This window comes from Stegodyphus dumicola, chromosome X2 (assembly GCF_044657685.1).
Source record: "Stegodyphus dumicola isolate Sdum_Otavi_A_Nest chromosome X2, ASM4465768v1".
NCBI lineage: Eukaryota > Metazoa > Arthropoda > Arachnida > Araneae > Eresidae > Stegodyphus > Stegodyphus dumicola.
In genome coordinates, this window is record NC_140781.1 from 159,771,943 (window position 1) to 159,790,349 (window position 18,407).

At 32.9% G+C, this 18,407-nt stretch overlaps 1 protein-coding gene across 5 annotated transcripts in view; it reads right to left on the minus strand.

Annotated features, from left to right (window-relative positions):
* The window catches only part of LOC118201138 (importin subunit alpha-3-like), a 104,206-nt gene that overhangs the window by 31,474 nt on the left and 54,325 nt on the right, over positions 1-18,407 (minus strand). For all 5 annotated transcript variants that reach the window (XR_015039103.1, XR_015039102.1, XM_085809554.1 and 2 more), the window contains one exon: positions 588-822. Coding sequence is in view for 3 of the 5 variants with exons in the window: in XM_085809554.1 (XP_085665680.1) it covers positions 588-822 (235 nt within the window). In the remaining 2 variants the exon portion in view is untranslated. The remainder of the gene's footprint in view (positions 1-587; positions 823-18,407) is intronic.

The following is an 18,407-nucleotide window of genomic DNA, read 5'->3' on the forward strand; positions in this document are numbered from 1 at the left end:
CAGAAAAGCACCTCGAGCGCAAAGGGTTAATTCTAAAGATTTGGAGATTATCACTCTTCCACCAATTCCAGAAAATTTTGGGTTTCCAGAAACTAGCTTTACCAATTCCATAAAATCTTCAAAATTTTTCGTGTCTAAAGAGAAGCAGAAGAAATAAAAGAGCATTAAAAAAGAGAGGGAGAAAGTGGAATTTTTGTTCATAATTTAGAAAGGAAATTATCAGCTTTACAAGATACTTTGCCAGACCCATGAGATAGTCCATAAAACCATGAATCTGATGTATTCTTCTTAATTATGACCAAATACATGCAAAAGACCAGACTAAATATGACCAGAGCAAAAGATACATTAGCTACATACATATCACCTAATAAAAAAAATTACATTTGAAAGCTTCCACACAGGTTATTTTAAAATGAAACTGGGGAGAAAATATAGAATACATGAAACCAGTTTAGGAAGTGCAGAAATTGCTAAGACTCTGAATTTCTAATAATTACATAGTTAAATTTGGAAAGATATCACTTAAGTTGCCAAATCAAAAACCTCAGTTAAAAAATGTATGGATTATACTAAATTCAGCTTACCTCCATTTCCTTCAATTTGGCTTGCAATGGAATAAAACTGAAAACCAGATAATTTTAGGATATTGTTAATACCATCCAAAACAACATGTACTACTTGAGGATCATGGACTGTAAGAAGGTTACAAAGGGGTGGAATGACTTTCTGACTGATTAAATAAGCTACTTGTGCTTTAGTACCACTGATGGTTACATTGCCAATAGCCCATGCTGCTTCTCTCTGTGTTTGAAATTCGCCCTAAAAAATTTAATTGACACCATATCAATTATACAATTACAGACTACACACACGCACATACACAAAAGTATAATTAAACAATTATGAAATAGAACACAATTAAAAAAATTAATACAACAAAAGTAATCACTTTCAATTTAAACAATTGATTATCAACATTTCAAAAAAACTCAAATAGTGGATTTTAAACATATTACTTCATTTAATTCATTTTTAGAATTGCAACATTGCATCTCAATTTTTAAATCTCACCACTGTACATACACACATTGAAGGGTATATAACATTACATATAAAACGATCGATGACATTATACACGTCAATATTCTTTCTGTCGCAAATGAATGCAATGAAACTTTAATTAATTGTCAAAGACAGTTTTACAATATTAAATGGAATTTACAAATGTAGAGTTCATGGCTCCTTATTAGCAGGAATGGTTTCTTTGCCTAATCTTAAAACAAACTCATGTAAAATTTCACAGATTTTGAAGTACAATAAAAGCCCAACAACAAAGACATTCTACTAATCTGAAAGCTTGAGTAATCAGAATATTTCTTAATTAAGAAAAAAATAAACTCCCTTAAAAATTAAATGCCTTTATAGAGCTTGTTTTACTATTAGGATGCACAGTACTGTAGTCAGTGTGATTTAACAACAGTAATAGTTACAAATGATGGCACAGCATTTTGAAAAAAAAATGTATATATATATATTGAACCTGCCTTCTACGGGACAGGTATGTAGTGGAATATTTTTAAAGTTACAGGATCCTGGCATCAAACAAAGGCATAGTACGTGACTTTATTTGAAAACGGGTAAATAATGATGATATGAAGTGAAAAATTATGATAAGCAATTTCAGGTTTCCAGACAATATATCAGTCATTTGTATCTGCTTATTATCTAATAAACAATGACGTGTTCTTTTAAATTTCTGCCAGAACAACTGAAGTTTGGTGACATCTACATCAGCTTACGTCTCTGGCATGATTTCGTAATCATACAAGATGTTTCAAGTCTACAAAATACGGCAGCTTTTATATCTGAAATGCATTCTCTCCTCCCTAAAATTTTATGTAATTTTAAATACAGGGTTTTGGTATTCAGATACGTAACAAATAAAACGACTGTTTTTTTATAATTTTAGACCCGAAATTTCTTCCTTTATTTGCCTTTCCTAAATAGAATATCAAGTATTTGCATTTCTTACTATACAACTTTTTGTACCAGGATTTTTTTCCCCCTTCATGCAAAATATCCAAACTGTGATTTCAGGAAAAAGCTGAAAATAACATTTAAACACAAATCCTACTTTAAACTGAAAAAGTGCTCTACTTCTTAAGTTTACCATCCATTATATTTAAAACAGTTTTCAATCCACCTTCTTTACAGCTTTAAAAAAAATTCCCATGCTTTTTTATAATCTTTACTTCCAGCATAATATGGATGGCCTTGCAGAACTGGTGTGATTTTGGCACTATTCTCCATGTTATAGCCACAAAATTCTCATTTTTATTATGTTTCTGAAATTTTATATCTGCCAGTAAGACTGAAAGCTTAATCTTGGAAACGACGTTCTAGAATACACAAGAAATTTTATTTATGAAAAGAAGTTCCATACAACAAAAAACTAGAGAATAGGTGTATCAGATATGCATTCTTCCCCCCATTTGTATCGAAGTAGAACAGTACTCCATGACAAACAACTATTGCAAGCTTTTGGTGGTCATATTGTAAGGATTTATTTTATTCTAACCAATTATTTTTTGTTTGACTTTCCTGTCCCTCCTGATTTTAGTTTTCTACCAGAAAGTAAATTTTGTATGACAGATGCAAATTCTAGACTTCAATGTTTATGCTACGAGTTTAAAATTAGCTCTTTAGTTTGGTCTTAAACATCTTACATCTTTCAGTTTATACTGATATTTCTTGGCTCAACTTTGCTGTGTGCAGCTGATTTAGCGTTAGTCATAAGCTTAATTTACTAGAGATTTAATACATTCTTATTTTCTGTAAAATTACACAGCCACAAGTGGTGGTGATTTGTAAGCATGAAGTGTATGCATATATTCATTTTGGTTTAAAATAACAGGTTAGTTTAAACCTTCTTCTACAGTTTATTTTTCAAAAGACATAGGGAGAATTCACTACTTCGTCTTCAACATAGGGTCAAGATTGTATGTTACCAAAGAATACCCAGAGACTCTACAGGGTATTTCACAGATCATGGGACAAACTCAGAGGGGTGGTGGAGTGTACTAAAACATGCATTTTTTTTAAGGAATGTAGGGTCTAAAGTGACAGGTTAAGACAGGAACGCAAAAAAACGACTCAAGAGGAAAATGTGTTTATGTACAAAATCAACGCAAAGTGCTTCTTTGAAGCAATACAATATTCACAATAAATGTTCAAAATTGAGACCACCAGCAGTAATAGATGCTTGGTAACATCGCAAAAAGGATTGACAAACATTTTGAAAAACGACAGGCATTTTGTGCACGTTTGCAGCCGCAATGGATCGTCGTGCAACGAGGTCCTCCAGTGAATCAACGGGAGTCTCGTAAATTATGCTTTACAGATGGCCCTATAAAAATAATCCAAGCTGGATAAACCTGGCGAACGGGGTGGCTATCAAACGGGTCCACCATGGCCAATCCATCGGCCCAGAAATGTCCCATCCAAGTAATTACGGACCCACACATGATTACGGGCTGGTGCACCATCTTGCTGGAACCACATGCGATCATGAACGACAACCAGGGCATCCTGCAGCAATTCCGGTTGCACCTCTTGCAGAAAAATATGATAACATAAGCCATTTGTACGTGCAGGTAAGAGGTATGGGCCTATGATGAGGTAGTCATTAACAACACCTGCCCACACATTCATGGAGAAGCGGGTTTGGAATGCATGTGGACTTGTGCCGTGTGGATTATGAGTTGCCCACATGTGCATGTTGTGGCTATTGAAGATGCCGTCCTGTGAGAAAGTTGCCTTTTCTGTGAATAGCACATCCGATGGGAAATCTGCCTGCGCCGCACACTGCTGCAAGTACCAATGACAGAAATGAAATCAAAGAGGGTAATTTGTCTTTTGCAAGGTTTGGACTCTCTGCAAATGGTATGGGTGCAAAGCATTTTCATGCAATACTCTCCAAATGGTGGAATGACTCAGCTGCAGACGACATGCAATAGCTCTTGTACTAGTCTGAGGTGATTTATGCACAACGTTCAAGATGGATTCTTCAATGCGAGGTTGTCGTGCACTTCTTCTACTCCTAGTGTCAGAGGTGGCTTCAAATGACCCGTTTTCACACAGAGACCGATGCAACTTCTCAAACATTGTGTGATTCGGCATACGCCTGTTCGGAAACCATTCCTGGTATAACCGTAACGCTGCTCTGCCATTCCCATTAGCAGCACCATACATAAGATGCATGTCAGCTTCTTCCCTGTGTATAAACTCACCCATTACGCTCGACATCAGAGTTGCAAATGATCCTCTGATGCATCGGATCGTGGTTTGTCCGGCTCACCACCACCCTCTACCTCTGCATTGCCAGCCAATCACAGCTGTAGTACCTATTACTGTTCCCTTTTTTGAACATTTATTGTGAATAATGTATTGCTGCAAAAAAGCACTTTGCATTGATTTTGTACATAAAAACATTTTCTCTCTTGTTGTTGTTTTTGCGTTCTTGCCTTAAAGTGCCACTTTAGACCCCACATTGCTATACAAAAAATGCACGTTTTAATACGCTCCACCACCCCTCCAAGTCTGTCCCATGATCTATGAAACACCCTGTGTAACATATGATCTAGTAATATGATATATGACCACTCAATCAATTTTGGGGCCACTGTACAACTCTCATTTTAAATGTAGCTGTGTATGTTTCTTTCAGATATGCAAATTTTTGATAACACACAATTTTTGAATGGCATAATTTAGTAACTTCATTTAATATTGAATTGACTGCTAAAAATTTAAATTATATAAATATGCGCATTAATGTTTAAATTAATACAAATATTTGTATATGTAAGTTCATTTCATACTCTACTTCTGGCTTACCAGTTAACTGTAAATACAAACATGCTGCAATACTTAATAATAATGCAAGCCAACTTTCTTTACTATCTACAAAATCCACACACAAATTTCTCTACCTCATGCATTTTTTCGTAGTTTCTTCTAACGATTTAAAAACTTTTCATTTATAATAACAATATAAAATGCATTTTCGTACACCTATCGTGAGTTGGGTTCTAGATATATTAAACATGGACTCTATGTGAGAAATTTTATATAACATGCATATGAATAGGTCAAACTTTATTATAACACAAACAAAACAAATATAATTTACATAAAGTATAGTAACATAATATTCCACTAGCATACAGCATGTAACATCTACTATCAGGACATTCTCTCCTTGTTCTATAATACCAACACCGTGTCACGTAAGAGAGAGGCAAAAACATTCGCTGTTCGGCTAAAGTGTGCATCGTGGTGTTCATCAAATCATCCCACCTTCCCTCCAAAAGACTGATTGTGTCTTTCAGTGACCTGTCAAATCCACATCTACATATTTCTTGAAACAACAAGAAAAAAATTAATATTCATGAACTTTTCGAACCTAATTAACCAATTCTTACTATTTTGAATTAAAGTTACTTCAACATAAATTCAATAATTTTAATCATTAAAAGATGTAACATTTAATTAACTTTTCCTTAAACCTAAATCTTTAATATTATCATCATCATATAAACAATTATTATATAAACAAACAATACAAATCTATTCTACACATTAAACATTAGACTTTACCAAACCATGGCTAAATATTACACATACCACATAACATTAAAAAAAAAATCAAAGGTCTAGCATTTTAGCTCTTAAAATAAATAAATGTTAAAACAAAATAGTCAAAATATTCATATAAATGTCATAACATTTCAAAAGTTACCGACTTTTAGTCATTTTTCAATCACTTGAAAATATATTCATGCCATTAAGTCATGTTGTCATTTAGGACTTAGCACAGTCTTTATGTTTGTCAATAGCCCTCTGGAAAGTTGCAGTGGCATTTCTTAAAAAAATTCCACCAGTTCTTTTTCTTATGCAGTTCAAGGTGTGCAATACTAAACTCTTCATCAGAATAATGTTTTCTGCTTTCAGTGGAACAATTCTTGGAATGTTTTCAACTTCTCTGAAATCAATATCTGTATCATGTATCAAACCAACATTACTCACAGCAGTCTTGAACTCTTGTATCTTATTTGCATGAACATGCTTTGAAGTATCATCAGGCATTTGCACTATGTAACCATAATTTGTATGCTTTTTTATTCTAGTCCTTATGGCATAAGCTTTGCTTTCACTATCAGGAATTAAGACTATAACTCTGTTACCTTCCTCAAATTCTTTATAACGAATCTTCCGGTTATGGTAAAATGCATACGCTTTTACCAACAGCTGTAATTCCTATGTATTCAGCAGCTTTTCCTAAACTTCACCTTATATTCATTCAGGTAATCAATCATTGAGCTTAGTTGTCTATGACGAATAGGGGTTTAATCAGTCCATGACATTTTCAAGATAGATAGTGGGCCATTAGGATGCCTGCCACAAAGCATCTAAAACAAACCAGTTATAACATTAGGGATATCTCAGCCCAAAGTGGGTATGGTAGCTGTTTTTCCCAATCTTACAAATATTGTCTCATGATATGATGTATCATTCCGCTTAAAACAGCATTAAATCTTTCTACAGGGCTGCTTGAACTTGGATGGGAAGGAGCCAAGAACATTGGTGAAGATCCGATCCTTTTAAAAAACTGTTGAATCAAAGAAGTAGTAAAATCAATTTCTTAATCTAATGCATCTGAAGGGTTCCAGTGTGTGTGTAAAGATCTGCAGCAACGCATCACATGTTGACTTTGCATTAAGATTCTTCAATGGTGCTGCATCTGGCCATGTCATACATTGGACCACAGAACACATTACAGTACAAAGTTTCTGCTCCAGATGTCCATTATCCGGAATGATCTATAATCCGGACCTCAAAGCTAAAAACTTATGCATGCGCGTTTGATGCGCACGTCTGATACGCATGCGCGTAAAGCCAGTAATGCGTTTACCAATGTGTGCTTCCGATAGTGAAGAAAGTAACAGAGAACGTTATTGAAAATGAAAAAATTTCGATTGACAAATTAGCCAGTATTCTCAACACAGCAATAACATGACTTGAACAGTGGAATTTTATAACTGAACAAGAAATTATGTCTGTTTATAGAATTAAAGAGAAAGTATTAGCACAAAAAACGAAGCAACTTGAACAACTTACATTGAATGAAATGTTTACTAAAGTAAACAAATAAATATTAAGCTTTTTTTTTTTCTTTTTGTACATTTTGATACCCTTTAGATCATGATAGCTCTTTATTTCATAAATTATGGTTTCATATTTCTAATTGTATTATTTCTGCATGCCATCTTACCAGATTTAAATTGATGATCTATAATCCGGAAAAAACCCTAATCCGGAATCGCCAAAGTCCCGACACTCGTCGGGTTGACTCGGGCAAATGCCTGGGAAGTACTGGTTAGGATCTGTACCTAGGCAGTCTCAACCACGGGGGTATATAATTTGGCTTCACAGGACTAGAACCCGAGTATTATACTCAGGTAGGTTCAGGCTTGGCAGGGACCGTACTGGTAATGTCGTGTCTGTTCCTTCGGCTGCGGTGGAGCTAGATTGCAGATCGTTGATTGAATCACCGGGGGTTTGAACCCACTCAGTTCTCATGACGGGGACTGACAGAGTGGACAGAGCACTCATATCTTCGATTGTTTTGCCAATGGAGTGGTGCCCAGAGGCAAACTGACTAAATTCATTTTCATATCTATGCTTTTGTATAAAGCCGGGTTGGGACTGCAGGGAGTTGCGGCCACAAGGATGAGGTCCCTTGGACCACAGATATCTCAACTCTGTATGGGTCCGCAAGTCAGACCTGGGCCGGAGATCTAGTGTGTCTGTATAACCTTGACAGCTTGGTTTCACAAATCTGAGGATATTCACATTAATTATCTGGAATTGTTTGTTAGGACGTGCCCCTGTTGTAACAGGAACTTCATCAAAAGGATGCTTTTTAGCTTGGAGGTGACAAGAAGTACGTAGGTGGATCCAAAAAAAGGTTACAAGTATCAGTATTTGAAAAGCAATTATTGTGAAGGAAATAAGTGTTTATCCCCAAAATGTAGACAAATGGTACTAGTTGCCAAGCAGCAGTTGTATAGGTAGGTAGAGTAAGTTTGCAGATGCGTTACAGCAATTGAAATGGCAACACATTTAGAAAAGTGGTCTTGCTTGGAGGTGCAAGCCATGATTTGTTGTTCTGATCGAGCATTTGGAGGATGGTCATAGCCCAGGTTTAGTACCCAGTGTCTATTTTGATTTTCTGAAATTGAAGGAACATTTATCTGGGGGCTGGGATGTGATTTCTACAAAGCTGGATTAAACAAGTTGGTGTTGCATTCTGATAACTACCTAAATAGATTTGGTGATTATGTGGCAAAATGACAGGCATGTGTGCCTATTAATCCCTTTTTGTATTTTCTGTCTATTATTAATAAATAATTTTTTATTACCCTTGTAACCTTTTTTTGCGGGGGGGGGGGGGGGGGTCCACCCTTGTACATGCATTACAAGATTCATTCATATCTTTAGAAGATTTTTAGGCCAATAGAAGGAATATCTCAATTGTTTGGCTGTCTTCTTGGTTTGCAAGTGAATTCCCTATAAGCTAGAATGAGATTAGTCCAAAATTTTTCTTCGTTCTTTAGGACCAACTAACGAACTCTCTCTCTTAAAATCTTATCTTTATGAGACAGAAAGTTGTCAGTTACAATTGTAGAGACATTAGGTATTTTTTGGAAGCAGGCAAGATGGAAAATGAGCAATTGCCTTTGCCGGGAATCGAACCACGGACCTCTGGAATACCGGCCAATGTGTAGAACCACCACACCACGAAGACATGCTAGGAAAGCGGGAGAAATACCATATATACTCACCCTTTTAAAGGGCAAATGGGGTTTTTTTAGGGGACCCAGTCATCAAATCCTGGGTGGGGAGAAATCATCATCCACTACCCTTTTAGTTCGGGCACCACTGTAAAGACATTAGGTACTTTTTGGAAGCAGGCATGATGAAAAATGAGCAATCGCCTTCGCTGGGAATCAAACCAAGGACCTCTGGAATACCAGCCCAGCGTGCAGAACCACTACACCACGAAGACACGCTCCGAAGGCGGGAGAAATATCTTATACAATAAAATTATTACTTCCCTTCTTAGCATCTTGTCAGCATGTTTTTAAAGACAGATCATTCATTTGTTCAATATGAAACATTTCTGAATCTGAAACACAATGACCTAGTCTTATGCTACCTTTAGAATCATCCTTACCGGTATTTTCATGTAGCAGAGCACAACATTCTATTACTTTCTTTACAGTTTCATTACTTTTATGTTAATAAGGTTTCCCATATCATTGTTAAACATTTCGTCAGAATTCTCATTTCATAGAAAGGCATTTCAACCAAGCTATCATTAGTAATGTTTACATTTTTGCATTCATAATTAAACCTTCATTTATCATCTCAATTTATCTCATTAAAAGCACTTAACGACAAAAGTTCAAATCAATAAACTTAACGACAAAAGTTCAAATCAAATAAGTTATGTAATTGATTCAAAATCAATTACATAACTTATCAAATAATGCACGTTATAAAAATAGGTAACTAAAATCTACCATCTTCAGAATACTTTGAAAAGGTAAATGAGAGGAGCCTTTAAAGATTGAAAGCTGACATGAGAATAACACTTGAATGGGGGGGGGGTATGGTACAATATCAGCCTTAACAATAAACTGTGTGCCTGCATTTGATACTGCATTAATTAATTTATCATCACAAATAAGTTTAATGGTCGGCAAGTCATCGAGTAATCCACCTATAGCTTTTTGATTTACACTAAAATACCTGTATTAAAATTTCTTGCGGTTACAGCATCAGGTCTATTCTTAATTTCTTCCTTATTAAACTTTTCCTTATCTTCGTGCAATAATACGATATGATACTTAGAATTGCATTTTGAGCATTTTGATTGAGAAGGGCAATTTTTTGTTATCCAGTTCCTTTGGAAATAAAGAAAGCACAAATTAGAATCTCTTAAACACTTTTTTTTTTTCTTTCTTCCAGAGACATAATGCATTTTTCCAAAAAATTATCTTTGCTTCCACAATACATATATATATATATATATATATATATATATATATATAAACAGTTCGAGTAGCTGCAATTTTATTTACATTATGGGAATGACTGGTGCCAATGGTCAGGTTGCCATTGAAAGAATCACAAGTGTGGAAACTGTTTTGTTTTTCATTAGGGGGAAATAATATTCTTTCCACGCAAATTCGCATAACTCTTAGAGTAAGATAAATTTAATGAAGTTTGTTTGCTACTTTAGATTTCCCATTTTAGAAATTTCATCACATCTTAACAATTAAAATCTTCAACTGTTTTCTGACGAGCAAAATCAAGTGTTATATCCCTAGGAATACATTTAATTAATAAAGGATAAAGTAAACTTTTGTATGATTCAGACTAGATTCCTATCAAATTTAGCGACCTTATTTGTATGTTACAGGTATCATATAATTCTCTCAAACCATGCATATCATTCTACTTCAGAACGGTCATAAATTTAACAGTTTATGCAAGTATGAATTAATAAAATCTTTCTGTCCATAGCTTTCTTTAAGAATTTTAAGTGCTTCGTCTTAATTCTCAAGCAATAATGAAAATCGTTCTATTGTTTTTAAAGCTGCACCTCCTAACAGACTAAGAAAGTACTTAAATTTATTAACTTTGGGTAATTTTTCACTTTGATTTATTGCCATATCGAAGGTATTGTAAAATGTCTGCCACACTTCAGAGTTTCCATTAAATTTATCAATCATACTTTTTGGCAACTTAACAATATAAAATCAGAGCTTCTACTAAGAACAACAGAAATAACATACGTTATTATTATCATGAGAAGAACCATTAGAAACTAGTGAATTATTGACATTCCCCTTTTCTTTCAATAATCTTGTGCCCCTGAAATTCTATTTTGCAATCTTTATTCCAGGGCACCCTCGATTTCATTTTCAATATCATTAACATCAGTTAAAATTCAAATTTTTTCATCTAATTCTTTCAAAGAAACTGCTTTTAAAATTTCTAATGTTTCTAATATTTCTTCAAAGTTACAAGAAGCAGTTAAAGATTCAATGGAACTTGTTACTTTGATAATGGCTGAATGAATAAATTTCCATTCTTTCTTAAATTTTGCGAGTTCTACTTCAATCAATTTCTGTTATGTTTAAACCTCAGTTTCCAACAAAATAAATTGAACAAAACACTTCTTACCTTTTCTGACCAATCACTTATACTTCCCTGGGATATTAGTAATCCCATTCTTCATCCATTATAAATACATCCCTCTTCTCTGACACCATTGTTGCATATCTGTCATGAGGTGGGTTCTAGATATATTAAACGTGGACTTGATATGAACATTTTCATATAGCATACGTAGGAATAGAACCAACACTTTATTATAATATGAACAAAACAAATATCTTTTCCATAAAGAATAATAACATAATATTCCACTGGCATACAGCATGTAACATCTATTATCATTATATTCTCTCCTTGTTCTATAATCCCAACCCTGTGTCACATGAGAGAAAGGCAAAAACAAGTGCAGTTTGGCTAACTATGCCTGCGTGGTATTCATTAAATCATTAAGTGTTTGTAAAAATAGCAAATTATTTTGTGTAAGTAACATTATTAAAATTGATAAGTCCTTTGAAATACATAATATAACGTTAAGTTTGTTTTTATGTGTGCTTTTTAATATACTATTTTTATCATCATTTCAGAAATAGTATACACCAGATATTTTCCCTCCTCAAGTTTTGAAGCAGTAAAATTACTGGGACAAAGGCAGCAGAAAAAGGAAGTAAATACAGTATAATCCTGATAGACCATGCCATCCAGTGCGAAAATAATCTGTGAACATTTGAAACACTTCCTATAAAAAAGATCCTGTATGAAGAACATAAACAGTATTTGCAGTAATTTACAAATAATTGCTGGTTTTTTTTTTTTTTTTTTTTTTTTTTTTTTTTAACAGAGGGCAGAAAATATTGTTTTGTACTGTTCAATCAGCAAAAACAAGAAACATTATCTAAAAACAAATTATCAAAATTAGCATCCCTAATCTTAGGACACAATCACTTTCATTAAAGGACCCCCTTAATGATAGTGAAAAATATATCCCCTTAATTAAACATTTAGCTAAGATTTTAGAACTTCGCTGAGGCAAAAAAAATGAAAATGGTTATGACTCAAGTCTGTGAGAAACTACTTGCTGTTGTAATTAATATATGTCACAGTGAAATCAAACAATATAATTTTGTGGAAATTATTTGTGAATTATGAAACAGACTGTTGTAAAATTTAGCTGGGCAATGAGCCAAACGGAAGAGATTATTAAGATTTGATTCTTACCATGAATGCACTGAGACAAACAATAACCCAAATCGAAGATAACATTGTGATTTAATTTCAGTGTGCTTTAATAACCTAAATTTCGATAATAGATAAATGTTGACTTACACATGCATAGTACTAATACAGAATGCATAATATCTTCATCTGTGAAGAACACATAATAACAGTATTTTTTTTTTTTTATTAAAAACACAAAGAATTCTCAATGTACCCCCAAAGTATCACATGGGGCTTGCAGAAGTATATATGAAACATAATACAAGATAATAAACAGGAAAGCAAAAATTTAAATATTGTAAAGAATTACAAAAATTTACAATGAATTAAAAAAAATCAGTCAAAAGGCACTTCTCTCAGAAATAAACTGACGAAAATCTGGAGACCACTTACTATTAATATTTTTTCACCAATTTCAAGATTTTTCTTTCACTGTAATATTTGGAACATAGAAGAAAGGCATATTCAACATTTTCCTTGAACACCAATGCCGTAACCGCAAAACATTCCCGGATCCTACTTTAATCTGCTAAGATAATTCTTAAAGTTTTGGTTGATAATAAGGAATTGGGTCATTTTATAATTTAAAAAAAAATAATAATGACATAGCTATCTCATTTCGATGGAAGGGAAAAATCTCTTAGTTAAATTCCCTTCATTTGAACTAATGTATTCTTGATCCCACAACTCCACAATACTAACATTCATGACATTCTGATAACAGGATTTAGAGATATCGACAAGAATGACAATTTCACACTTGTTGGCATTCTTTGCTACAAAATCAGCCCATTCGTTCCCAACAAGATCTGTATATCCATGAACAAATGCAAAACCAACCGAAATATTTTTAATCTTTTAGGTTTTTAAGCTGTCTTTGAATCTTGACGAATATGTCAGAAGAAGACACAAATTTTAAGCTCTCAAAGATAATTGGTACAAATAAGATAGCCTGAAATAATACTATTTTGTTCAGAGATCCATTTGATGGCGAAATAAGCACAAAAATTCATCTATAAAAATCAAGCATTCATCTCGAATTCTAAATTGAAAGTGCTTGAATTCAAGACCATTTCTGAAGACAACAAATGCAAAACCAACTTTGCCATTATTATAACAAATTACAGGGAAATCACCTGTGATTTTATAGCCAAATTGAATAACATTAACAGCATTTCTTTTTGAGGAACAAGGAACAACAGAGGGAGGTAAAACAAAATCATGACCAGACAGAAGAAGCAGAGAGAAGGCAATATTATGAAAAATGGCAATGATGAATGGAGGAAAAACAAGACCCACAGAAGTATCCGCCATTGAATGCACTGCAGATATTTATAATTTATCTTCTTCTTAAGTGACATACCGCAAACTCTAGAGCCGTCCGTACATTATGAATGGTGCAATGTCTTGGTTATAGATGAGTGAACAACATCATCAGTGTTGTAGTAGAAATTTAAATATATAATGATCACAAGAAACCTAGATAACATTGGTCACATAATGACAATTGCAACAGAGTTGTAGAACAAGACATTGAAGAAAGTGAAATCTTGAAACATTGCAAAAGTCACTAAATAAATCTCAATATCATGCTTGCAGAATATTACAAGACTCTGCAGGAAAGAAAAACTTCTGGTTATTTTTTAACCCTTTGACTACTAATACATTAAAAAATTACTGCTGGTTCCTTAATTTAAAAATTACTGCCGGTTCGAAGATTGCTGAGAATTTCCTGAATGTTGGGGATCATCTTACAGTAATTGGAAAATCAAGATGCTGCTGTGCATGCTGTACACAAATAAACACACACACACAAAAAAAAAAAAGAGTTGTGCAATGTTGATTTATGCAAAGAATGCTTTTTACCCTGTACCATACAATGTAAATCTATTTCATATAATAAAGTTTTCCAGAATAATAAGGTGTGCTTCTAGTAAGTCAATCACTATGCATGGGACGTAGGCATCAACGACTTCATATAACAGGTAGATGGCTCATTCCACAGGGAATTCATCTGCTAGCGAACCCCAACATACACCACGTGATTTACGGTCTTGGCGCTCTTGGGGAGTGATAGCTTAGGCTATCCATTGCCAGTTTGGCAGGCTTTTGATATGGCAGGGAGTGTTTTTTATTTCCATCTGCTGGCAGTCTGCAGATAATGATCTCGAATTAGATTATTCCATTTTTTACAATTATTTTTAGATATAACTTAATGTTTTTCCTGAGTATTTCATCTATACTTTTAATAATTCCTTTAAATTATTTGCATCAATGTTTAAGATGTTTAGGTTAAATAATTTTAGGAAGAAAATCTAAAATAAATAATAAAAATTGAGATAAAAACTATTTTTTGAATAACATTTAGGAATTAAAATAGTAAATTAATTGCAATACTGTTATAATATTTGAGGGGGTAAAAAATATCGTTTATTTTTAATGCATTGCATCCTAAAGAGAGAAAGAAAATCACACTTTTTTTTTTTTTTTTTTTTTTTCTGAGATGGTATTGTAAAACTGTTTGAGATGGCTTGTAAAACCACAGAAATCTTTATAGATATATAAAGAATGTGATATTTAATTTTAAAATAAGAATACATAAAAGTGTAAATAAAATACAAACTACAAATTAAAAACATATGCTTTTATTTTAACAAATACAGGGCTTAAATAAAACTGACTGTTCACAGAAAAAAAAAAAAAAAAGCTTTTATGAATAGAAAGTGAAAACTAGTAATGATGAGATATATATAATGATGAGAGCCTCATTCAAACCTGCAAAAGTTCACTTAGATGTAGTTTTGATGGTTTTCTTTGACAAACTCTCTCTCTCTCTATATATATATATTGTTTGTATACAACCAAAGATTAAAGGCCTGTTTTCAAGGTTTTTTTTTTTTTTTTTTTTTTTTTTTTTTTTAATTTAACTCCTACTAATAATCTTAATACATACTTATTCCTCATTATAAATTAAAGAAAATTCTATAGCTTTTTTTTTTTTTTTTTTTTTTTTTTTAAGTGATCAGGGGAATTAAATAATGTTGGAATTGCTGCAGCCTTTAACCAGGTGCCTCCACACTTTTTCTGCCGAAGCAGTCTGGTGTAAAATGTTTCAAACATAACTTTGAATACTTGGTTACTTTAAAGTTTTCACGTCACAGTTGTACTTCCCATTGTTTTTGTCTTTCTGGGAAAACTATAATTGAAAAAAAAAAAAAAAAAAAACTTAATTGTACTAAAGTAGCAAATGAAGTATTAAATTACACACATATATGTATGCCAGGTCAAACAGTCAAAAGTCGTTAATTCGGACACCCATAATCCGGAATGATCTATAATTCAGACCTCAAAGCTAAAAACTTTCTGCGCATAGGCGTTTACGCGTGCGCATAAGACCTTTACGACTGCGCATATGCGTGTGCGCAAGCCCAGAATACGTTGTCGCATGCGCGTTTAATGTATAACGGACGGTATAAGCTAAAATTATCTATTTCAGTTAATGTTGATGATTGCGTTGTTCCTTAATCTTCGAATTGGATCTGGCTTATTATTTTTTGCAGACTGTAAGAGCAATTTTATAAAAGTAAGCTTGAACTTTCGATTATGTCAAATAGAATTTCCGATGCTGGAGCTCCCAAAGGATCTACAAAACGAAAGTATATTTCGATGTCCATCAAACAAAAAGTGGAATTGCTGCAAAAAATGGATAAAAGCATATTCTTTGTTTATCTAACCGTTCCGAAATCTGTTTATCAATTTCATGCTGCTCTGTGCGGGGGGGGGGGAAGTCGCAGCGCGCAATGAACTGGAAGTTGATCTGTCAGCACTATCGTTATCTTCAGGGCAGATGTTTTTATTTTATTCGGCTTATAATTCCTTACTAAATGTAGTATTTATTTCATCTCGATGTACTCTCTTTGATATGATTTAAATCAAATTTCTCGTCATTATAAATATCACGAATACAAATCAAATAGTTTTCTGGTTGCAATTTTCTAATTTCAGCTATGCGTAATGTATGCTTTATACATGCGCGTGTTGAAAGAAATGTTTAATAAAATAAACAAATAAATATTAAGCTTTTTTTTTGTAAATTTTGATACCCTTTAGATCATAATTGCTCATTATTTTATAAATTACGGTTTCATATTTTTAATTTTATAATTTCAGCATGCCATCTTACCAGATTTAAACTGATGATCTATAATCCGGAAAAATCGATAATCCAGAATCGCCGAAGTCCCGACGAGTCCGGATTAAAGACTTTTGACTGTATAGGTATACTGCAGAAGAATGGTAATTTTTCAGTATCATTTCAGAATTCTTTAAGTACATGCTGAAAAATATCATTAAATTTTAAAAGTGTAGTGATTTTTCATTGGAAGGAATGTAAATATACATACAATTTTAGTCAAGACAATAATGTAATTGCCTGCATCTGAGGGGTGGCATTTTCCTCCCTTAACTTTTTATTGCATGAGAATTCTTATTTTGTAATTCTGTATTGGAATGGAAATCAAAAGGGTCCTTTTGGACCACCTTAAAGTTCTCTAAAATTATTTTACTATAGCACAGACATCCAAAAACAAAATTTGTAATACATCAACTTACAGGTCAAAGGGTGCCTTCTGGAAAAAAAAGGGTCAAGTGCAAATTTAAAAGAAAATATGAGTCACTTTCAAACTAGATTGTTGATGATGGTAGATGGGAAAAAAATTCTGCTCAAGGCAATGTTGATCAATTAAAGTTACTTTGATTTTGCCATCAACAATTCTTTCTTCATAAAAATCTATTAACAAATTCAATTATATTTCACTGCGTGTAGGTTAAACTTCTAAAATTAGCACCACCTCCCTTTTCTTGAGATTATATTACTGGAACAAAATAACGCAATCTTAATTAATAATTTCCACACTCATGTGTATGTCATGGGGGGGGAGAACAATACATCTTATTAACTATAACAAATATTTTTATATTGAATATGTATCAAACGATAACAAACTTCAACTCAGTATTTATCATTAGGATTAAACAAAACAAACCGATATTATAGTTAAAAATTCTTTTTTTTAATAATTACTATTTAAAATATTGTAAATTTTCCCATCATATTTTTTCAATTACAATCAATTTCCAACACTGTCGTTGATGAGACAGAATTTAAGTTGATTATTTTTATTTTAATTGATTTTATTGAAAATGAAGATAAAGCATTGAGCTTTATAAAGGCAATCTGATTTTTAAAATAATGCTGTTTAAATGTTTATGTTCAATATTGCATGAATCAAGATTTTCAGCCTTTTTTTTTTTTTTTTTTTTTTTTTTTTACAAAGTATTACTGGAACAAAATAATGTAATCTTAATTACTGATAATTACTTACTTAATTACTGACTTTTTTAACAAAGTATCGCACAATCATTTCTTAATTATTTAATAATAATAATATTTTCTTTTTATATCGCCGGCAGTACCTGTTTACGAAACCAAAACGCCTATGACTTGGCAAAAAAAGGTTAGTGCCAGCTGGCACAGCTTTCTATTTCAACAGAGTACACAGAAAAAGAATATAAAATTCAATTATTTGTAAAGGGCGATTCCAGTAAATAGTGTCAGAGCATTTAACACATTTTGATGTTAATAATACATGCTGAAAATATCATATACAGCGGCAATTTTCTTATACAATATGGCTGAAACTTTCCAACCAATTCAACAGAGATAGTAAAATGACAAAAATACTGGAAATAAAATAATAAATCATGCAGTTTTAACTTACCTATGAAAGGTTACAGGTCCTCCTTTTACAAAACTTTCTTTACATCCATAGGCGCTACAGAGGATAACCATTTTTTCTTAAATTTTATGTGACCAAGAAGAGCAGTTGACTTTCTTCCCATAGAAATGAATGTAAAGTATTTCCGTACTTTCGGAATTC